The sequence below is a fragment of the Centropristis striata genome, chromosome 22, assembly GCF_030273125.1.
Source record: "Centropristis striata isolate RG_2023a ecotype Rhode Island chromosome 22, C.striata_1.0, whole genome shotgun sequence".
Classification (NCBI taxonomy): Eukaryota; Metazoa; Chordata; class Actinopteri; order Perciformes; family Serranidae; genus Centropristis; species Centropristis striata.
The window spans coordinates 10,026,986-10,052,044 of NC_081538.1; the positions used below are offsets into that span (position 1 = coordinate 10,026,986).

The 25,059-nt window shown below is 39.2% G+C and overlaps 1 protein-coding gene across 1 annotated transcript in view; it reads left to right on the forward strand.

The window, feature by feature from the left end:
* Positions 1 to 23,468, forward strand: part of dock4b (dedicator of cytokinesis 4b) — a 163,293-nt gene extending 139,825 nt beyond the window's left edge. The window contains 10 exon segments of the mRNA XM_059325448.1: positions 1,316 to 1,435; positions 2,239 to 2,360; positions 3,256 to 3,367; positions 5,385 to 5,466; positions 6,713 to 6,822; positions 10,516 to 10,588; positions 16,158 to 16,274; positions 17,051 to 17,112; positions 22,880 to 23,056; positions 23,058 to 23,468. Of these exon segments, the coding sequence (XP_059181431.1) occupies positions 1,316 to 1,435; positions 2,239 to 2,360; positions 3,256 to 3,367; positions 5,385 to 5,466; positions 6,713 to 6,822; positions 10,516 to 10,588; positions 16,158 to 16,274; positions 17,051 to 17,112; positions 22,880 to 23,056; positions 23,058 to 23,336 (1,254 nt within the window). The 3' untranslated portion in view covers positions 23,337 to 23,468.
* Positions 23,469 to 25,059: the final 1,591 nt, after the last annotated feature.

Consider the following 25,059-nt stretch of genomic DNA (forward strand, 5'->3'; position numbering starts at 1 on the left):
GGGAGTTTGTGAATAAAGGAAAACGTTAATACTTTTAAATTGGAAAATATTTTTTCTAGTTTTAAATGGGATTTGTAGGAAAATACATATGAAGAAAAGACAATTCAAGTAAAACTTGAAACACACACACACACACACACACACACAGATTGTCAATGCCACCTACTAAATGGCATGCTGTAGGGATAGAAAATATATATATATCAATATATAATCCAATATCAATGATCAATGCCAATTTGATTTTTTTTAGATTGAACTACTTTTTCTAATTAGCTTTAGTTGACCAAACTAGCTTTCTCCCTAGGGTAACTTTACTGTAGTTCAACTTATTCTAGTGTTAAGTAACTGGTAGCTGGCAAAGCTAAAGTAGCTTCCCCAACCCTGAGTTTGCATAAGTAATATCTGACCACTGTGTTGTGCAGGTGAAAGGTTGGAGCATGACACCTGGGTGAACCTTTCACTGGCATCCAAACAAAAGAAGGTTGTCTGCACTTAGTCAACTCTACCACGTGGTTTTGCAGGCTGGCATTTTTCTGAAGTCACTAAACAACATAATAATAACTAAAAAACACATGACTTCTTCATTTTGTTTGATGATGATGGGCTAAGTAAAACGGAGATAAGGTCAAACATATTTAGTATAAACATGAAGAACTAAGTGTTATCCTTTTAAATGTTTTATTTGCAACCTGTGTTCACATTTGAAACATTTACATTCTTCATTGAACATTACTATGTACTATTTATGGTTTTGGATTGTTTTGGGGGGTTCAAATTGTTGATCCAGTAAGTCAAAGTAAAAAACTAACGATTGGGTCATATAGGTGAACGCTTTGCTGAATAGATTATACCAAAATGGCATGGTAAACATTTTTAATGTAGTATATATAGGCAGAAAGAATAGCCAAAAACAATAAGACTCGAGAGGGTTTAAAAAAATCTCTATTGATGGTGGCCCCACTATTAATGACAGGTTTGTGTAGATTGTCTTGTGTCAGCAAGTGACGATTCTCGCTGACCAATCAGCGTTTTAACTCAACCTTCTAGCTTTGAACTTTGAATTAGGTGGCAGCCAAAAAAAGCTACGACCTGCAGCTTTTGTTAATGGAAAAAAACAAAAAAAGAGCAAGTGAGTTGATTGCATACCATACCATGAAGTGGAAATGCTTCATTTTTATAAACAAGCACGTCTGAATTAAATATTTTGCGATTTACACGGATGAAGTAGGAGGAATAATAAGAGTATCTCTACACTTGCCCTCACTCTTGGTTGGTTTTAATATCCATACATTAACCAGCTTTTGTATTGCAGGCACACATTCTGGAGTATGGCCTCGCTGTGCATGAGAAGTTTGTCCCCCAGGACATGAGACCTCTCCACAAGAAGTTAGTGGACCAGTTCCACCTGATGAAATCCAGTCTGGGCATACAGGTAGGCAGTGCAGCTGTTAAAACCAGAGAGATGCAAGTTAAGCAGACATTATTTTAGTTCATCACAATCAGTGGTGGAATGTAACTAATTACATTTACTCTACTAGTACTAGTACAATTTTGAGGTACTTGTACTTTACTTGAGCATTTCCATTTTATGTAACTTAATACTTCTACTCAACTACATTTTGAGGCAAATATTGTACTTTTTACTCCACTACATTTAACTGACAGCTTTAGTTACTTTTCGGGTTGAGATTTTAAATATCAAACATGATCAATTTAAAGTCATAAGATGTTTTTTTTTTTTGTTTGTTTGTTTTTTTAATTAAACCTCATAACAGTATACTAAGTAATTAAAATGAGCCCTATCTTTACAAAATTAAAATGGTGCTTGCATAAATGCTTGCACTTTCAAGTTTTGAATGCAGGACTTTTACTTGTAGTGGAGTCATTTTACAGTGTGGTTTTAGTCATTTTACTTAAATAAGGGATCTGATTACTTTTTCCACCACTGATTACAATCAATTATGTTTGGAAAGATCAAAACAACTCCACTTGTGTTCACAATTTTCCCTCAAATCATTAAATCTTTATGGAAGTGCACGCTGTATGTGATAACAGAAGCCCACTGCTGTGTTCAGACTTCTGAGTGAATGACCCCTTTAGAAAGCCACTCCTCATTAAACACGCTTCCTTCCTCTGCATTTGTGTGTATTTTATTTACATACCTCACGCTGGCATGGAGAAGCATTTAATCATGTGCACTGCCTCCCTCTCTCCTCTCTGATGTAAAATCTCCAGGAGTTTCCGGCTTATGTGCGCGCAAGCCCAGTGCACTTCACCAACGGGAGCCCGCGGACCTGCAGGAACTCTGTGCCCAACATCATCAGCCCAGACGGCGGAAGAGGGGTCGCCAGGCGGAGGTGACTACCTAATTCTTCTAATTTAGTTGTTTCTGTATTTTATTAATATGATAAAACTCTCTGTCCTCACTTTTCTCCTTCATATTTCCTCACCTGTCTTTGCTGTCTCTTGATGTGCTGCCCGTCTTTTATCATCTTTTTTTCGGACTTTTTGTGTCCTCACCTCACCTCAGACACCACGCTCTGTGCCTTTGCTCTTCCTTCCGTTCTTTACCGGTGTGGCTCCATCTGGGCACACAATAGGTGGGGGCGGCTGGCACCCATGGGGGACATTTCTATGTGCCTGCTGCCGAGCCAGCAGGCAGGCTGTGTGCATACGTGTGTGTCTGTGTGTGTGTTTTTTGATGTGTTCAGTGACCCTGCCACTCTGTCTACCTGCGACATTCTGCCTCCACAGTCTGATCCCGGGGGGGAGCCACACACACACAAACACACACACAGACACACACAGACACACACACATCACCTCAGTCTCCCAGTGACATTTCACGTTTTACTTATTGAGTTTTGATTTCTTTTTTCGTTCTCTGTTTGGCAACAGAAAAACAACTTCCATCTATTTTTTTAAAGACCATTTTTGGTGACGACTTCTGCTTTAACCTTCCTTTAAAAACCCATACTGTGTTTGTTCTCTAACCTTTCTTTTACGCTTTTGGCAGACCAGTGCTTGATTCAATGCTGTGATTGCTGCATCGATTTATCTTCTTCTAATCTGACATTTTCTGTCCCTGTTTGTCTTTTATCCCCTCCCTGCCTGCCTTTTTGTCGGCTTTTCATGCTGAATTTTCGGTGAGTGAACCCTCTGAGAGCTAATGAAACCAAATACCGTATCTCCCTTTAGCTAAACCACCATAACTATCTCCTCCTGTCTGCCTCTCACCCTCAGCCTCCCCAGCTACCCTGCGGTGAACCGCTACTCCTCGTCCTCTCTGTCGTCTCAGGCCTCCAATGAAGTCAGTAACATAACAGGGCAGTCGGAGAGTTCGGATGAAGTCTTCAACATGCAGGTAATCTCCCTCAGCCCCTACACTCATACATGAGACCTCTTATTCCTCCCCACACAGCCACACAAAGGCTCTTAATGTAAGTAGATAGATCCGTACATTTACCCTCCTGCTCCCTACAAATATCACTTTTTTATCCACCCTCATTTCTCTTCTCCTCTGACCGTTTTCTCTCTGCCTGTTTGGAACTATATCCCGCCAAGCAAATTGTCGTCATTAAGGACACGTTGCTTTGTTCGGTCCCGTCCAGGCAGCTCGCTGGATTCAGGCAGTAATCTAAACTAGATTTGGCCAATTCAGAAAGCTGCCGACAACTGCTGGCAAGCAGTGTGGCTCACCTGGCAGGCAAAGAATAACACGAGGCAAAGAGAAAAACATGAGAGGAAAAAAGCTGTTGTCAGGGATCTGGCTGATGCTATTACAATATTATTTTTGAGCATCATAGCTTTTATTCTATAGATCAAGTACAATTCACGGAACAATAATCCTACAGATATTGCATTTCAAGTCACAAAGCGCATTAAGCCTTTAACTGCTCCAGAAGACATGATATGTAAGGTTTCAGTAGCAGACTCTGCCATGGATTCTACTTGGATTTGTTTTAACAACAGGGTGTTTTTTATGGCTCCGCACCAGTGAGAGTCCATCAACACATCCACATGTCCCATCCTCGCAATATTTTAGGAGCAAATTTCTTATAAATTCCTTCTAATTCTGCACAAATGTCCACTTGGACTCAAGGATGAAGTAACTAGATTTAAGTGGTCAAAATTCAAAGTCACTGTAACCTGACATATCACGTTTTGGGCCATAACTGAAGAATTTGCACCCTAATTTTGACAAAATTTCACATAAATATCTAATAAAAAAAACAATGAAGTGATGACATTTTAATGCCTCAAAGGTCAACATCGCTGTGACATCATAATGTTCTGCAAAAACTCTTTCCTTGCCATTATTCAAGGCGTAACTCAGGAACAGAAGTGGAACAGTTGGTCGGAAAATATGATGATTGGATAGATCTGCCGGGTTGAAGATGTGTGTGAAGCATCCAGGTTTTACCAAAAATTCACCTAATACCCTTTACTAACTTTCTTATATCTCTTCAATACTTATATATTATATGAGTTGGGACGAAGATGCAACTGCAAGGCGGTAATTCTAGTTATAATAACCGTCTAATCTAGTCTCATCTGTCAGTGGTAAGATCCATACCACGTTCATGTCTGTACAGTAAATATGAAGCTATAACTAACAGCCGTATAGCTTAGTGTTATCGTCATTGTAAGGCTGCCAGACCAAAAATAGTTCAGCACATAACTCCTCCTGAAACTCCACATGCTGTTTTTACACTTTGGTTTTTGTACACATCAAACAAATGTGTTAACTATTGAGCTGAAGATAAACACAAGATATGAAATTAGGTCATTTATTTCATATAAAGGCTGTCCGATTAATGGGAAATTATTTTAAAGCACACAGCACGTTACTTTAAGTTTCCAAAAAAGTTGTGACATTGTTGTATGAAACAGAATGTAATAATTTGCTAATCCTTGAGAAATAATTTAATTGAAAGCTGTATGTTATATGTATATTTTATGGTGCAACTGTTTGTTTTATTTGACTTTTTTTTACTTTCCTTAACTTTCCAATTTTTGGGGACTTTTTTGGTTTTTTAATTTGTATTTGAAGATCAAATATATAACTTTTTACGCAGTCAGACCCTGGTGCTTGTGAGTTTTAAGTGTCAGCTTTTTTGTTTGTTTTCTAGTTCAATTATAAAAAAAACTTCAGAAGAATCTTTCTTTTAGTTTAGAAATGCACAATATTTCTAAAGTCAAAGCGTAATCTTAGTAAATAATTCTGACCTAAATGTTGAGTCAGATTTTTTTGATTTTTAGACCAAGTTGAGTCCGATTTTTTGCAGTAATCAAGCAGCCCTATTTCATGTAAAATAATCAATGTTTCATAATTTTCTCGTCCAAGTTACTGACACTGTTGTTGTTGTTGTTGTCTCCAGCCCAGTCCGTCTACCTCAAGCCTCAGCTCCAACCATTCTGCCTCGCCCAATGTCACCAGCTCAGCCCCCTCCAGCGCCAGAGGTGAGCCTGGCCCTCTCCAGAAAGCACTCATTTTACACTATTGTAGGCTTTTAGCTGATATTTTACTCCAGGGTGAGTCACACAGAGGAAGCAGCGAGACACAGTGGACACGCCGACTGAACCTTTGACCTTCCAGCGACACCATGTTCTCTCAAACCACCGCGGCGTCCTGTCTGCTGAGGTCAGCGAGGTCAGACGACAGCTGAGGGAACACAAGCGGGAGAGGGAGATAAGATAGAAAGAAAAAAAAGAAAAAGAAGAAGAACAATGAAATGGAAAGTTAGAGACTGAAAAATAGAGAGAATACAAAATGAGCCTGAGATGAAAAATGAAATGTGCAGAGACGCGGAGTCAAATGCTTTTGAAAGAAACATACAGCCGGTGAAAATGCAAGACGAGGCAACAGAGAGTAAGAGATGATTACAGCTCTGTGGTGAGTCCCTCTCAGACCTCAGTACGCTTTCCAGTCCAGCCCGGCCTCGCACGCCTCCACCAGTGTGAATATCTAATGCCCTCTCTGTCCGCCCTCTTATCTCGCCATGTTCAAATGTGCAAACGTGTTTCTGCCTGGTCCACATCATAAAAAGTAAGGATATATGAAGACGTTTATGGAAGCTTATACACTCCCCTTTGGCGAGCTGCTGGCAGCGGGCGGCGCCCTTATAAAAGTGGCCTCTGTCTACCCATAAAGCCTGTGGAGAATTATTGCTTGTGTGGTCTTATCTGAATGAGAGCCAGCGATGGGTATCTCATACTCGTATGATAGCCTTGCAAGTGCTATCGCGTTCGCTAATGGATCAAGATCTGTACAGCAGCTAACACCACATGAGGGGAAGAGCTGGGGAAATGAGTGTTTTGCATGCGTGTGTGGGTTTTTGTGTTTATCTGAGAGTTGTCATGGTTTAGCATGTGTCTCTGTCTGTTGTAATTGTCCAGTCTAGCTGAGGAGGTGAGGGAGTGAGGTGTGTGTGTGTGTGTGTGTGTGCGTGTGTGTGAGTGTGTGCGTGTGCGTGTGTGTGTGTGTGAGGGGGCAGGCCATTTATCATGTCGTAGAGCTAGTGAGGCTGAAAGAATGGTGGAGAGGCTTGGAGGGAGAAAGAGAGATTGGCCTTTCCTGATTGCCAGTATTTGTGGGTAATAGTCTAACACCTTGCTGCTGTTTGGTCCCTTATGTGTTGCACATATTGTTGCGTGTGTGTGTATGTGTGTGTGTGAGTTACTGCTCTAACATCTCATACCATTCCAGGTTCGCCCCAGATGGCAGAGAAACACAAGCATTCCAGAGAAAACGCCTGCCTGTCGCCACGAGAGCGACCGGTCAGCGCCATCTTCCCCAACCCTCTGGACCCTGCACAGGTTAACACACACACACACACACACACACACACACACACACACACACACACAGACATTAAGGTGTGGGCGGAATAACCAGAAGCAAGTGTAGACATTTCTCCAATCTGGCTATAACTTGTGTTCCAGTATAGAATTGATTTTAATTGAAAAGTTAAAAAAGTATGCCATGCTGGAGGTTAAAACAAATGGATCATATGTGCATGCAAAGAAAAATTGGAAGAAACATGAATAATAACAAATGAGCTGTTGACCTTTTGGTAACCGAACAATGGGGACATTTGTCTCCTGATATGAGGAAAATTGGCTGTGCTAATGTCCCGGTGGCTCACCAGAAGAGCACGCACCATTAAGGCTTAATCCTTGCTTGCAGCAGGCCCAGGGTCAGATCTGTCTCAGAGCCCTGTGCTGCCCGTCTTTCCCTATGTATCTCTACTACTATCAAATTAAGGCAAAAAAGAAAGAATATATATTAAAAAGAAGTGCATAAAGTAACTTAACCTCTTTGAAATTGGATACTAGTTGAAAAAAAAAAATCTAATTTGCCAGCTGAAATTAAGCATACCTATTATACTAATTTTCATGTTCACTAGAACTCAGCCTGTCACCATAACACACAATATATTGTCCCAGAAACTATCAAAATAAACGATAGTATCGTTGTATCGATGTTGTTTTAGCTTTATAACAATATTAGAGCATAATAAGTACATCCTTTTCCACAGCAATGATTTTTTAAATCTCGAGAATAATAAACATTGGAATTGAAATTTGGAAAAGAAATCTTAAAATATCCTAAATAAATAAAACATAAATAAAAAACTACAACCAAAACAAAGAAAATAGACTTTCAGGCTCTGTTAACAAAACATTGTGATGAGATAAACACTATGTATTATATATTTTATTATTAATAAAATAGCATATAAACAGCTGGAATGGCTGCTTGGGAAATATAGTTTTTTTTTTCTGCAATTCGTACTGCCTGTCTAACATTTATAGCATTACTTTAAACATACAGAAAAACACAAAAAAGCGCAAAAAGTCTCACCTGTCCATTTTCATATATTGAACGATAAGTCGATATAGTAATTATCAAGACAGGCCTAACTTGAACATGTTTACATGGTTTAATGTTCAAAAAACACATTATTTTTCTCATGCTGCCTGTTGCTGCTGCACCTCTATTTACCCTCTGTCTGAGACAGTCCGTTGTAGCGCCTGTCTCTTTAAGACCCAAGCACAGTCCGCTCTGAGTGGTCTTCTGTGTTCTCCTGTCTCTGTACCTGCAACACTGCAGTCAGGACACGACTGTAACGGCACTGTGGTGGCACCTGAAAACTGACCTGACAGCCTCTAAACCCCAAAACTACTCAATGCAACACGTTCACATAACTTTTAAGCCTTACTTCTGCTAACTTCTGCAATGTGCTGAATTGGCACGATTGTAACGCCACTATGAAATGTCAGCTAATGTTGCGACCACAATTTTGAGTTAGCATTGATATGCTAATTGCTACTCTTGTAGCTGTAACAAGCAGCGCCGCTAGCATCAGTTAGCCGCTAGCATCAGTTAGCCGCTAGCTTTCGCTAATGACCGAATTTCACCGCTTTCCCGCATTTCACAACAAAGAAATAAGAGTTAGCAGAACTATTGTCCCTTGTTGTGAACCCCAACTTAAAGATATAAGCAACAACAACTCACTAACTTGTTTTTGAGCATACAACTTGCTTCCTTTGTTGTGCTAACTTTCATTATTGCCCTAAATGTCAGTAATTTATATTTCCAAGTTTTACCAACTTAAATCACTGTTTTAGGCCAAAAAATACAAGTTGGCTTTTTTGCAGTGTATGTGCAGCAGTGTATGTAATATAATATGCCTGGAGTAGATGACCATTAAAAAAAAAATCTGTTTAGCTGACATCAGCTTGAGTCAAAAGTACAAAAACGGAACTCAAGTGTCTTGCTCACAGGGATTTCATTTTCATACATTTACCTCATAGTTTGACCACGTTTAGCATGAGCATCCATCATTGTAAAGTTATGTATATGACAGAAAATAAGAAAAAGCTAATAGGAGTCCTTTAAAATGTTGTTGTTGTAAGCCTTTAGCATATCAGTATACCCAAAGAGTCTGAAGTTGTGAAGTTGGAGAGGCTATTTCAGGCACCACTTGCTGATGTTCCAGGTCAGTTTGTCCATAGACAGCGTGAGGTGACTCACAAGTGAAGCACTTCTTCATCTTAGATGTAACTCGGTTGACTCATCATCAGTACAGAAGATGCACAACTGGGTCAATAAATATCTTTTATAAACAGTTGAAATCCAACACTGTACATAAAAGCTGGAGGAGAGAGGTTAACTACGACTCCCAGGGTACGTTTTTGGCAAGAAACATCCAGATTGTGCTCTGTGCACGCTGACTGTGGGTGGAGGCTTCAGATTACAGTGAGGAGAAAACTGCTAATGCATTTAAAAACTATGTTGCTGTGTTCCCAGCTACAAAAAACAAAGTTTTGAATTCACTACAGGTGAAAGTTGTTTTCTATGTTTTCTCCATAGCAACAGCAGCCAAGGCTCAGGGGTTTTATAGTACAGAGAGCCATATGGGTTCTATATTCAAATAGCATAGAGGATATAATTAAAAGAAAAATTGAAAAGGCACCACAGAATGGAGAAAACACTCTCTATACTGTAAGCAGATGGACATATCCTCCCTGGGTGAGCTTGTTTTTTGTTCAGGTGATGGAAGTAGAACACTCGTTTTCTGTCTTTGACTCGCGGCTCTTACAGATGGTTGCATTCTCACTTGGCTCCACCTGTTTTTACCAAATCTGTAACTCTGAATAAGACAAAATCTGTGTATGTTTCCACCAGTTTGCCTGACGCTGCTGCCGAGCCTAATGTGCATGCTGGGGCAGGAGACGGGGTCACCTTTGTATTACACAGCATCTCTCAACGGGTGACTTCTGCCTCAGGAAAAAATTGCCTCCCGGGCGAGTGCACGTGCCATGAGGCTTTTTGTAGCTGAGAATTGCAGTTTTTCAAGAGCAGAAGTCCAGCTTTGTCTCATTTTCAGTAAATAAACAACATCCCCGTCCGGCAAGAACAACATGATATTGCAGTGTCTTCTTTTCCTGAAGGGCAGCGTGTAACGCAATCACACACTCCATCCTCAGTGACAAAGCTGCAGAAAAATAATGTGATTCTTTTTAAGGCATTTTCATCTCTTTCTCCGGTCAGCACTACCAGTTTTTCAATCAAAAGCCTCAAGATGAATAGATGTTGGGAGTTCTTTCCAACCTGAGAGCTGCTAATGGAACACTGATTATTAGAATCATTGATCACTCATATCATTTACTGTAATTAGAGCGGAGGGGAAAATAACAAACTTTCTAACCGATGTAGTAGGAGTGCTCATCCACTTCTACAAATATCACACCACTGCTAGACATAAAGGTCATTACACATTCAACACTCTGCCTCTCCGACTCTGTTGCTGTCTGTGCCTCCCTCTGTCTATTCTATTGAATTTGTGAGGGGAGAGATTTCACACTTTGATATTTATTTTAACAGCCCGATATTCAATTATTCCTCGCTGTGCTAAAGCTGGCATTTACCTATGTTGTGTCAAATACATTTTTTTTGCGTTGTTAGCACTTGACAGTAATTTGGACTATTTCTTTTTTCTGCAGAGAGCTCCAACTCATCAGATAGGTGATACCACTTTACCAAGGAGTGACCCCAACCTCTCAGCACCAGACAAAGGTACAACACTATGTTTGCAGAGTCTTTTACATCCTTCTCTTCCATGCATTCACGACTGTCCACATTCATCACTCAAAAACGCTCATATACACTCCTACACACCTTGCAGGGAATCCTATGGAAGCTCTGAGAGCAAACTGAGAAAAAGAAATCTGGTGATCCATTTACTGAGTCTGATCTGAATTGTTTTCTCTTCTAAATTTCTGAATGAATTTACCCCCTCTGAACCCTGAGCAGTTGAAGATACCTGTCATACATTTTATTTACTGTGGCCTCATTTTTATGTATTGCAATTAGGGCTGGGCGATATGGACCAAAAATCATAACCAGATATATTTAGGCCAATATACGATATATATCCTGATATTTTATTACAAAGTGAGAGCAAATATTGCATAAATACTGTAGAACAACAGGCGTACCTTTTTAAAAAAAGCAAAGCTCTATAAAGTGCACATTTAAATAAAAAAAATATCTTGAATAAAAATAGCCTATGAAATAAAGTAGACCAATCTTTTTCTGAAATAAATATATTCATATGAGAAAAAAATAACGAACATTACAAAATTTCTAAATATGACAAACCCTAGTAAGGGCAGCATTTATATTTAAAATAAATAAAAAAACATTGAACTATATGGATATGTACGATATGGTCTAATTCCATATCACTTTTAAAAATATATTGATATATTTCTTTTTCGATATATCGCCCAGCCCTAATTGCAATATATGTCATATAAGAATTGAAATAATAAAAATAGTTTTTAACAGGATCTGGTTAGGATCTGTTTGTTTTTTTCCTCAAGGTTTTAAATGAGACATGTAGATCCATACCACACGATGCAAACGTAATGTAAATGTAATTGTTGAAATATGATGAAATATCAGTATTTTTAATTTTCAGTTTGGTGGCACATAATTCCTCAAAAGGCTTTTCTTCATTTCTTCATTTTTCTTCAATATCTTGTTAATTTTAATGCCTGGTACAACTACAGGTACATTTGTTTGGACAAATATAATGATAACAACAAAAATAGCTGATAATAATAACCCATTTTCCATGGTTTTCTTAATGATAGCCAAAATCACTATCAAGAAAACCATGGGAAATGGGCTATTATTATCAGCTATTTTTGTTATCATGATATTATTTGTTCAAAAAAATGTACCTTTAGTTGTACCAGGCATTAAAATGAACAAAACAATGAAGAAAACAAGGGAGGTCTAATATTTTTTTTCCATGACTGCACATATATTGGCAGGATAACTTTATAAATATTATTGTTGTAATACCAATTTTGGCCACAAGAGGCTGAAGTGCACCACTACCCCATGGTCTAGAAAATAAAAGCATTCTTGTTTTTTTCTTCTTCTGGGTTTTAGTTTCTCCATGTACTCTCTACCCAAATATACATTTAATATATTAGCCAGTTATGTAACACTAGTGTCATGTTTGTCTTTTTCACACTAATGGCTTGACACATGATACAAAAATTAAATTAAATAATCCGGTAAACCCTATTTTTCACCCGTTATAACTCGTAAACACAGGAGAGAAAACTATTTAGATCACCAGATAATTTTTTTCCCTCGTGGCTCTCAGGTTTTTCATAGAGTCCTTTGCAACAGAATAGGTATGTGTAGTTTTTATTATTTACCATTGTTAGTGTTCCTTACTGTTAGTGCAGTGATGCAGGGCTGCTGCATTAGAAATCTTCTGTATTACTCACAAACGCTCACACCGCCGTCCAGAGAGGCGGTCATCTGTCCAGACATGCAGCGTGTGTGACATTTTGACCGCGGAGTGACTGCAGGCATCTGTCTTCACACAGCTGCTTCAGGGAGCTCCTCAGGACACACACACACACACACACACACACACACACACACACCTATTCAGACACACCGAATCCTAAACCAGACACACTGTCGAGATTACAGCTTTTCATCTTCCCATATCCTAGGGCTGGGCAATATGGACTAAAAGCCATATCCCGATATATTTTGGCTGAATATCCATATACAATATACATCCCGATATTTTTATTGCATATTCAGAGCAAATGTTAAGTCGAAGCCAAATATGACATGTCACAAGTAGTTTTATTGAAACCGTTTAAGTGAACATAAATACAGTTTAACAACAGGAGTACCTTTTTCTTTTTAAATCAAAGCTTCATAAAGTGCACATTTAAATAAAGAAATATCTTAAACAAAAAATAGCCTATGAAATAAAATATAATCTTTTTCTTAATTAAATATATTTATATGAAAAAAGAATAACGAACATTACAAAATAACTAAACATGACAAATCCTAGAAAGGGCAGCATTTATATATAAAAGAAAGAAAAAACATTGAACTATATGGATATATACGATATGGTCTAATTCCATATCCCATCTAAAAAAATATATCGATATATCTTTTATATTGGTATATTGCCCAGCCCTACCATATCCTACAAGAGTAATAAAACGGCAGCAACTGTTCCTGCAGTTCTGATGGACGTGTGTGACATTCATATGTACAAATTCGTATTTATTAGTTAAGCCCTGTGGATCTCATTTTGCTCAGCATTGTTGAGGAGAAAATCATGTTTCTTGCATTCTCTGGGTAAAATATTCCTGTTAATTGAGACTGAAAGTGTAATTAAAAAACTTGAACAGTTTGATTGCTTTTCTCTGAACTTCAGCAAGTGTAAGAAGCACACACACAGTGAGATGCATTTCCTTCCATCAATGCTGCGAACAAGCACTTTGTGAGATCATTAAGGAGGATTGCGGAAGAGACACCTTAAAATAAAGAGCGAAGACTGTGGATGTGATAGCTTCCTGTGACTCACACACCTTTCCATGTGATTCGAGCGCAATCTGTAAATAATGCAGCGAGAGATAGATGAACCCGCCGCAATATGGTGGCATGACACCTTTATGCATACGACAATGATGGAAGGTGCGAGAATTTACACAAAACCTGTGATCTCATAAAAGTGTTGTTTCCTCTGCCTTGCGTCTTGAATTATAACTCCAAATATAGAGTTGTTAAAATGTGGCGCTCCCTGGACTCTAGTTTGCAGTGAAGTGAAAATGAAGCGTGTTCAGTTGCCGTGTCCAGAGGCACCACACTACCACTGTTCATAAACTGTGACCTGACCAATCACCCCCACTGTGATTTCAATTATAGTGTCTGATTGCATTTTATTTTTACAGAAATGTCTCCACATGAAGGAGCTCCTTGAGGTTGAAGTTGCTACTTTAAGTTTGATTGAATGTGACATATATACTGTAATACACTAAGAAGGAGCAGGCTGAGATTTCTATCTGACGTAGTGGCGGTTAGATGGTGTATTTTTATACAGTTTTATACTTTGTTCCTGCTGTTGTGAAATCCGCATTCAGAAAAATGTATTACCCTGTTTTCACACCAAATGTGCAGGTTTGGGATTGCACAGTTTTTTTCCTTTTCTATTTCCTCTCCCTATTTCTTCACGATAAAAACAACACTATGATGAGATTCCTTTTTGATTATTGTCAGGAAAAAAACCTAAACAATAAAAAACTGACAAATGGAAAAATTGAATTATTTCTAAGTCTTGTGCAAAGTCAGTGGCCTGCATGCTTCTTACATTGTACGCTCCTAATTGGTGCAAAAAATAATCTACTGCCCAAAAATATCACTTCTGTCATGGACTAAAATTACCTAGAGTTCCTCTGAAAAGCACAAGAGAGACACAAAAAGAAGTAAGACAGGAGAACAGCTGCAACACGTCAAATAAAGACACGCCTCAGAATGCCAGGAATAGTTAATAATTAAAAATGCATAGCAAAAAAACAAAAAATGTCACTAGGTAATACACACTTTGTCAACAGACTAAAGCTACATCAGTCAGATGTCAGAATGAAATTTAGCTCTGCTGGGCTGCTGACTGAGCCACAGCAGCTACCACTGAAGTTAATTTTAGTTTAATCCCATTCGCCCTTATACCTCCATGATGCACGTCCAGTAGAATACTAGCAATGTCAGGACTCAGAAATGATTACAGTTTTTGTGTCACTGTATACAGGTGCATCTCAGTAAATTAGAATATCATAGAAAAGTTTATTTATGTCAGTAATTCAATTCAAACAGTGGAAATAACACATTATATAGATCCATTCATTTCTTCTAATTATAATGATTATGGCTTATATTTAATGAAGACCTAAAATTCAGTGTCTCAAAAAAATGTAATATTACAAAAGACCAATTTTAAAAAGAATGGTTAATATGGAAATGTTGGGCTCTGAAAAGTATGTCTATGTCATCTATATGACTCAATACATGGTTGGGGTTGTTTGACTTGAACTACTGGAAATGGACTTTTCCATCATATTCTAATATATTGAGATGCACCTGTAGGACAAAATAGAAAAGAGACAATGTTTTGTGTCTCTGAGATCCCAGAGGTATTTTATTTTTAGGTCTTACTGGTCCTACTTTGGCTAAAATAATCTCAAGGAAGACAAAATATATCTTGTAGCAGAAGAGGCTTGAAACTAAATAATCCTTTTAATAAGTTGATGATTCAGTGCCTTTAATGCAATGTTATAATAGTTTGAAATTAGCTATTATTCATTTAATTTAGTTTTAATACGTTTTCGGATTGTGTTTACCAGTTTTAGTTAAGTTTCAGTTATTTCAGTTTTTCAGTTTTACAGTATTTTTTTTTTTTGAGGGCCAGGTATGATGTAGTTACATATTATAAATAAATGTTGGAGAACTGTATAGTATTGGTCTTTATGTATTTAATCCTAGTTCTACTGTAGTGTCTATGGTAATGTCAAATTCATGCCATGTCCTTTTTTTTTGGTTGTGGTGTGTTACAGCTAAAAGATTTCAAGAAAAAAGTTGCAAATTTACTAGATTAAAGTGGCAAATCTACAATAAAAAAAAGCTGCAGATTTAAGAGATTTAAAGTGGCAAATCTGCACGAAAAAAGTTGCATATTTACAAGAAAAAAGTGGGAAAAAGCTACTTTTTTCTTGCAGATTCACCACTTTAAATCTCATAAATCTGCACATTTTTTTCTCGTAGATTTGCCACTTTAATCTCGTAAACTTTTTTCTCAAACTATTACCCCCCTCCCCGGGTCCGTATGTTTTTTTACACATTCTGTCAGTATGGAATATCCTCCAATATTCTCTAGGGTTGAAATTTGGAATTAATATATATTATAATAAGTATTTCAATGAGTGCCCTATTAAGGGGTTAATCGTTTTTTTAACCAGGTTACCTTAAATGATATAATTTTTTATTTAGTTAACAATATATTTTTCAGTGCTTATCTTTATTTTAAATTCAGTGTTAGTTTATTATAATGAGGAAGCTTTAACTAAATCCACTTGTTTGGTGTGAAAGTGTTACTGCAGTTTCCCTCCGCAGGCTTCAGTGTGTTCTGACTGCATCGCAGTCAACTGATCATTGTTCATGTATTGTCATAGCATCCATCTGAAATGTTTCTCCATGCTGTCCTGTGAAACCCCTGACCTGTTGAGTGACATGTGATGTTTCTGTGTACTGTAAGTGAGACCCACCCCCAGTAGCTGGAGCCTAGACAGTGTCAAAGAGGGCGCTCCATCCCTGTCTGACTCTTTTGGCAAATTGCTATGCCCTCCTGTCCCTCCTAGGCCACCGTACTCAGGTAAAGTGGCCGTTCATGATGAAAACTCAGATGAAGAATGATACTAATTTTCCTCTCAGACTTTTGACACCTGGTGCTTCCTCCACCTCCTCCTGCTATAACAATAGCCCATCTGAGGCTCTCAGCTGCTGTTTCCTGGCTTGCTGCTCCTAATATCATCCACACACATGACGGCAACAGCATCCTCTTTACTAACTGCCTTCAAATGCCGATATTTTCTTGTGCGAGTTCGGCTGAGAACAAGCCTGAAAATCTCTGTGGACTCTGAGAGGGCTGAAGTCAATCCCATTTGAAATTCCAGTCAATTCCTGGATTTGTGTTTTTTCTTTCCTCCTTTCAGCCCCCCTGAGAAATGCATGTCATTACATTTCAACAACAGTTCCCCCCTACCAACAGCTCAAACTGTATTTTAGTTGTTTACTTATTTACAGATGCCACAGACTTGACTTATTCCCCAGTGCTTTGGGATATATTGTAGTGCCCAGCAGCGCAATAAGCAGATGGAGTTTTTTTCCCCCGCACTTTATTCTGCCCTCATTGCATAGAGCAGTAACAGCTGTTGGATGTAGAAACAGCTTAAGGCAGCCTAAAGGACCTGCAGAACATCAGCGCTTATTTGATTCATTGATGCTTTAAGCCACTGGCCCTCTCAGCTCCATGTGTGTATGTTTGCATGACTCACGCTGTGTCATCATAGCCAATGGAAGAAAACACTCCTCTAATTTGAATTTGCCCTCTTTTCTTCTTTCCCTTCTTTCTCATTTGGTCGTCAGCAGGCTCCTCGGCTAAAAACATGAGGTCGCAGTCTCCCGTCTCCGCATCCAGATCGCCACAAAAGGTTGGTTCTCTTTCTGTCACTCACTCCCTGGTGCGAGTTTGGGGTTCTTTCTTTCCGTCAGACAGCCTGACCTTGCTCAGTGACAGCCTCAGGGGCTTTATCCTGCACTGCTAACATCTTACCGGCCAGCTCCAGGGTCTTTATCCTACTCTGTGACAACTCGGGGCCTGGGAGCTTTGCAATACTGTTCACTGAAGCTGCTAAGTGCTCCAGTGCTGCTGATTTTGTGTTTTTTTTATGACACGCTTGTCCCAAAGAGGACCTAAATCGGGCCTGGCTGGAGGGCACTCATCATGTAAGCTAAACGACACCTGGTAGGCGCCAACTGTTGTCCACTTCTGAAAGCATGTCACCCGGCTTGTTTGCCAAAAATATGCAAAACCAGATGAACCTATTCAGCTTTACACCATATTCTTGTCAGTGAATTTAAATTTCAAAGACTGAACCCTGTTTGTTATGCCTTTTTTCTTTACTATTGATGCGACTAGACCTGCGAGGGCTGTGCTGAATGTTGCCTTTAGCATCTCTCTTTGTTGAAACACATTTTCAATACCTCTGACCTCAAGTGTTTCTCTGTTTATCTGCTGTTAAACTGATTACTCCCGCTTTGTCTCCCAGCTCTGATTTATTGTTAATGAGCTTCTAAGTAGTTAATACCAGTCTACAGAAGCAGGAGCGGACCAAGAAAGGTTAACTAAGCGCAGAGTGAGCTTTTAATGAGGGGTAAAAAGTTGTTTTGAGACTCTGGTGAACCGAAGCCTGTCTCCTGTTAAGTGTTATCTTCTTTGTGAGCTTGTCACAAGCAACAGTGTTAAGCTCCCAGCTTTGTTGAGGGTGTGATGTCTTCTTACATGTGACAAGTACCGAGAATGCGGATGTTTGTGCACGTTTGTGTGGTCTGTGTGTGTGAGGCGGAAAGAGAGAGAGAGGGGGATAGAGAACAAGTCTGGAAACTAAAGTGTGAGTGACAGCTTGGCACTCAGCATGCTCCGTCAATCAGATTTGTGCATGCGGTTAGGTGCGTGCATGTCGGCATGTTTGTGTGTGCTGCGGCAGTTGAAGAGGCCCGGAGCGTAGAACCAAGCTGCCCATCACAGCACAGCCAGAGACGGGTCCTCCATAGAGCTCCAGCAGGCCCCATTATCTGGCACACACGCTGAACACACAGTGCAGCCAGGGGCCCATTACCAGACCACAAACCCCAGGACAGGAGTGAACCTGCAGACAAAACACATGGTGCCAGTCTGACAGTGCTGCACTTACTCATCTGCAGAGGTAGAAATGATATTTACTGGTCGCCTCTCTCTGGAGAACAGGGTCAGGAGTTTAAACTGCGCATCAGCACAATATTTTTTTTTTTTTTAAATGTAGATCATTATTGGTTTTTACTAGGATTGTCTTAATACCACTCCGTTATGTCCCTTACCAATACTGCAATCTTGAGTATCTACCAGTATCAGTACTGTCTTTTTCACACGGAAAACACAGAATTAATACATAACCTTTTTATTTCAACTTTTTCACATTCAGAACTTTTAGCTGCAATTTTGATTGGTCAGCACCATATATTAGATATTGAAAATTAACTTGAAAGTGCAGCTTTGTGCAAAAGTTTCAATTTTAATATGAAGATTAACAAAGGAATTATAATTCCAGTGTACATACTGATTATAACACCACACATAGTGCAGCCTGTTCCTCAGTGACAAGGCAAAAAAACACTTGCAATCTAAACCATAACTTAACTTGATAGTTTAAGAAAGAAGAAATTAAACAACACACAACAACAAATGCCTTTTACATTCTCAGAGAAAACAAAAAAAACCCTGAAATAGGTAAATATATTTAAAATGTCGATGCTAAAACAACATTGCATAGCCCATAAATGTAGAACTCCTGCCTCTGTATTACTGTACCACCTACCCACACTGACCAACATATCCCCCATCCTCCAAGCAAACAAAATAAAAGAGGGAGTAACAATAGGTTTAAATGGACTATCCCAATTTAGATTTTTTTGAAGTGAGATTGTTTGAGGTAGGTGCGACTATGGTGTTTTAAAGAGTCATATCTGATTCACCAAATAACACAAAGAAATTAACTAATCGAGGCAGTGATCGACCAGCATCTCTTGTATTCTGCAAGACAAAATTATCCTATTTGTCAAAGGAGTCTGGTGCCTTTGAAGAGCCTATAGAGAATGACTTCAGTTCCCCATTGGAAATGTTATACATGGAGCCATCTAATAAGTCGTCATTAGAAACTGTTTGGAAAAGGGCAGGCACTTTCAAAAAAATACATGGCACTTGGTAATATATCAGCTAACTTTAACCAATCAGATCATCAGGTTTAGTGGAATCCAGCTGCTGTGAAAGGTTTTTTTTTTCTGTGGCTAAAATAAGTTTTTCTGCTGCCTCCGTTCTTGCAGGTACATTACATAAGCCCCTTTCATAGTACCGTCTCATGCCGGGACATTTACGGCTCTGTAATGTCTCGCCTCTACGATGAATGCACCCGAAGCAGGATGCTATTAAATGATCCTACCAATTTTCCACCTCCAGAGGTCACAGAGGAGGAACATTGGTTGGACTGTTGGAAGCAGGACCACTATGAACGGGCCATCCTGGCAAGGTGTCTAACACACACCTCCCACTTGGTCTTGGCTGTCACTAACTGTGCACAGCGTCCGCCGCTGATCGTAAATAAACGTGTCCTATGCTTCTTGTAAACAAACCAAGGTCGCTAAGTGAACACATCCTGCTGCAGCATATACACACTGTACTGCTACAGTGCTAGCAGTGTAGCTTATTAGCACTGTGCTACTGCGCAGCACTGCTGCTGCTCTGTCACACGTCACTATCGTCTCCTGCCACAATCGTCTCCTGCCACAATCCTCCCAACTCGATCCGCGACGCTAAACTGCACTATAAAAGGGCACGAATATCACACATTCACTGGAACTCTATGAACGCCCTAAGGTGAAAAGCCAGCGACGATCTTTACGGAAAAATAGCGCGACATTTGCAGGACAGCACTATGAAAGGGGCTTTAGCTTCCATGCTGGTACTCCTGCCTGCTCCTCCAAACTGTAGGTAATAAACTCACTCAGTAGTACCTCATACGACCCCACTTGAAAAAACCTGAGCTTTCCCTTTAAGTAGACTGACCACGTCCTCTCAAACAAACTCAGCTCTGTATTAAATAGCTACACAGACTTTCATCACACTCGCCCCAGATGTGAAAGGTTGGTCCAGTCGTGCATGTCAAATGGATACCTCTGTTAGCGCGTGCCCCCTGTAGCATGAACAATACAACCTTACTGATCAATTGTATACTCCACTAGATCCAATTAAGTTTTAGCAGATATAATAGCAGCATGGTGTAATTGCTTAGAATAACATTTTGATGAGTGATCGGATTTTTTGAGGGGGGGAGTGCGGCATATTGTGTTTTTTCGTCTCGGCGCACAGAGCCGGTTGATGGAGTGTAAAAACCTGGCCCTCTCAATCTGTTCACTGACTCCCCTTTAAAAAAAAAAGTATTTATCGTTGCTGAATGGCTGTGTCAGCACACATGTTGGAGACAGCAAAATGAACGGGATCTATGCAATATGGTTGCCACAATTCTAATAATGCCATTTTATGTTATGCACATTTCAGATGTTTAACTAGTTTTTGCCTCCTTCTTTCGATGCTTTTAGTTCAGACCTCCAAATGGAACAATCTTGGTGTAACTTATGGGTCAGAAATTATCGATTAATCTACTGATTCATGAATTGATTAACTGTTTGGTCTAAAAAATGTCAGAAAAGTCTGTAAAATGCCCATCACAGCTCGTCTTCAGATTACTTGCTTTGTTCGACCAACACTCACACCCAAAAATATTCACGTTACTAATATCATTGAATATTTGCACTTGTCAGGCAAAAATGGCATATATTCTCTAGTTTCCGATTCTGAAACCGAGCCCTACTGTGTTTAATGCTTGGACCGTGGGTGGAACAAAACAGGTGTCACCTTGGGCTCTCAGACTGTGTGATGGGCAATTTTTCACTTACATTTTATGCTCCAAACCAATTCATCAAAAAGTAATTACTAAAGGTTCTCTGATCAAAAAATTTCAGGCCGATCCCCCGTTGAAAGCGGTATCAGCTGATACAAATCACAAATCATTAATCACAGGATCTATCTGAAGCCTTCTTTTACACGTGTAGAATTATTTATTTATTGGCAGTATTGTTGAGCATTTTGTCCTCCATCTGTCCTCCATCATCCTATAATATTGTCATTTATTACAATTTGCTGAAGATAAAAAGAAAAAGTAAATAAGCTAATATACTCATTAAACAAAATTATATAATTCTCCTTTGATGTCCTCAGATCATTATGTGTAACAAGTTAACAAATCAGGTTAAATATATTATTTCCAAATTACAATCAGAATGAAATAAATCTACTTTGAGGCAAATTTATTTTTCTTCATCTGTCCATTGTTGACACTGAATCTTCCATCATTTCTCAACCAAACAGAAGCACATGGCTAATTAATATGCAGAATGATGTCATCAGATCTTCCCATGTGCCTGTCAGATATTTTACAATCCTCCCTTGAGAAAAAAACCCTCAAATAACAAATATCAAATTGAGAAATAGCACAGAGAAACTGTGTTATATGTTTGGCATCGTCTGATCAGCCTTTATCGAGACCACCCGTCAAACTATTTAGACTAAATATCCGCCGATAATGATCAGTGGTCGGTCGATCGGAGCACCCTTAGTAATTACAGAGTAATCAATAATACATTAATCATTACATGCAGCCCTAATTTGCTGTAACTGTAGGACTGAGAGAAGCAGCAAATAGTTACAGTCAAGAAGTTGAAAACGGGTATTATTTGGCATTGTCCCATAAGTTTTTGCAGCAATTTTGGGGTTGATTCCATTTGCTACACACATTTTGTGCTCAATAATGCAATTTTATTCATATCCAGAATGGATACAAATGGTCAGAAACATCCTCCAGAATATTACATCAATATATAAAGACCTTTGGAACAACAAAGAAGAATCCACGATGAAGTTTGGGTTCAAAAATTTTGGTCATTTTGGAGATTTTCACTTATACCGAGGAAAGCTGCACACCCCGGCCCGCTGGCGGGACTTCTGAATAGTAAAAGGTTAAAAACAAGAAGCTGTTAGGATGTGATTCAGATGATAAATCAATCTTCAAAATGCTTACCAATTTTTTTTCCGAATCACAAGCCAAAAAGATTGTGAACTACTGCTCCATAGCAGCTATTCTCAACCTGGGGGTCCCGACCCCAATTGGGGTCACGAGATGATTTCTGGGGGTCGCCAAATCATTTTGGAAGTCAGCTCTGTCTCCACTGTGTTAAAGTGTTCATGTGTTTTAGCCTTTTTGGTCACTTAATGTCTTTTTTTGGTCATTTTGTTTTGTTGTTTTTTTGTAATTTTGTGCCTTTTTGGTCACTTAATGTCTTTTTTTGGTCATTTTGTTTTGTTGTTTTTTTGTAATTTTGTGCCTTTTTGGTCATTTTGTCTTTTTTTGTCATTTTGTGTCTTTTTGGTCATTTTGGGTCTTTTTTGGTCAATTTGTGTCTTTAGTGAGCAGGGGTCATGGACAACATGCATGTTAAATTGGGGGTCGCGACTAAAAAAGATTGTGAACTACTGCTCTATAGTATAAAAAAACATTTTCAAATGTAGACAATATTTATGATTTCCTTTCATTCTTTCTCTCCCTCCAGACCACAGTGCCACCTTTCACTCCTTCACCCACCGAGTGCCAGTCCACCAGCCTGGTCTCCAACTCCCCCGTCCTCTCCGGCAGCTACTCCAGCGGCATCTCCTCCCTCAGCCGCTGCAGCGTGTCGGAGGCTTCGGGCACCGAGCTGCCGGCGGGCGACCACCCGCCCCACCCGCTGCCCCCCCCCCACCACCCTGCCAAACTCTGTCTCCAGCAGCTCAGACGAGCCGATCCGCAGAGAGAACAAGACCCCTCCCCCTTACAGCGTGTACGAGAGGAACAACCCGCGCAGGCCCGTGCCTCTGCCCCACAGCCTCTCCATCCCCCCACAGACGGACCCCCCAGCCCTGCCCCCCAAGCCTCACCAGCTCCGCACAGGCAGCATGAAGCTGGACGGGACCTCCGACCCTCGAGTCCCGAGACCGAGGCCTCTGCCCAGGAAGGTGTCCCAGCTATAGGTGCTGGTTCCGGTCCAGGTCTGGAGAAGAAACACACTGGCGTATTTTGCACTTTTCTACTGGGCACTCACTTGTTTTTTGTGATCTTCAGTTCGGCATTCCTGACCTACACTCCAATAAAAGACACAGGCCTATAGATAAACAGGCAGTCAAAAAAAAAACAACTGAAGAAACTGATAAATAAAGGACGTTTCTTTTTGTATCTACTAGAGGGCATTGCATTGACTTTGACTTGGTCATTCCGCACTTTTAGCTCTAGTATGTATAATAGATCACCACGGTCAGTCGCAACATATGTTTACCAGAACACTCTAGAAAAACACAGTTTTGATAGATGTAATAATCTCAAATATATGTATATTGGTATATATGAGAATTGTTTTTGCCTTAAGTATTGGAAACAGAGTCTTTTATCCGTGAGTCTTGCACGTTTTTTTTTTTTTAAATGACTCCGTACATTTGTATAGTGTATGGCTAAAAAGGTGCTAGAGGCCTCGAGTATGCATTTCAGTGAGGTGTAGTAGAAACGGGTGTGTTCCCATAGTCATATCCACACAAGCAATGGTACAAAAACATGCTGACAAAAATGTACTTGTGAAAAAATGCTGATATACCTGCCAGCTTTTAAAAATTCTGATGAGAAAAAAAAGACATTTTTATGCAGTGATATGAATAGTTTGGTAACTTTGGCACATTTTTAAAGCTTATTTAACTCCATACAGTAAATGTAAATCAGAGAGGTTTTCCTTGGGAAGCCACCACCTTAACAAACCACTCTACTGCCGTTTTCTCTCTAGAATATAACATTTTTACCAAAAAATTGCTCCCATTAACAATGAAATCATTAGCCTGGACCAAACACATGGGCAAACGCTGGTGCAATTGCATGCTTAGAAGCTGGACTTTGCCTTTAAACCATTGCTTTTTATGTGAACACACCCTATCCCTCCTGCATGATGTACATGACAACAGATCTTTACCAAGTATTGTGCCAAAGGAAAATGTACAATGTGCTGTAAAGAAACTTTTTTTTTTTTAATGGGGCCTGGAATCATCTGAAATGCTCGACTGAAGAAGACATTTTTAAGAAAAGAAAAATGCTAATTAAACTGTAATCTGATCAGAATGAACTCAAGACAAGCACAAACAAGACGTTATCATCCGTGTTATGACCAGTACTGTTATTATGAACTCTCTATTTGACAAAGCAGTAATTGGAACAGAGTTTCACTGTCAGCAGTCACCTTAAAACACACATGGATTGACACTCTATTGAAGAAATATTTACAAACTAATCATTGTCAAATATTTGTACAGTTGAGATTTACTTTGTGTTTGATTAAAAAGACGGACGTGAGTTGACTGCATTATAAATAGATGCTCAGTTCAACCACATTGCATCGCTGCAGTGAAGTAAGTGTTCTGTGGCAGGCACATTTCACATTGTTTTGTAAAATAGAGGGCATAAAATATTCATCATTCTTAAATTCCGTGCACCAATTTCTTTTTAGGGCGGGGTTAGCTTTAGTATTGTTTGTATGTTTCATTTTTTGTATGGTTAAATTACTTTTTGATTTGTTGTGAATTTTTGAGATTAAATATTCACATTAATCAGTACTTGAGAACCTGTAAATTATATGATGAGATTAATGTAAGTATGCCAAATATAAAATTTGTGTATTACAATTCATGTAAATATTGTGTTTTTAACAAAATGTAGCTA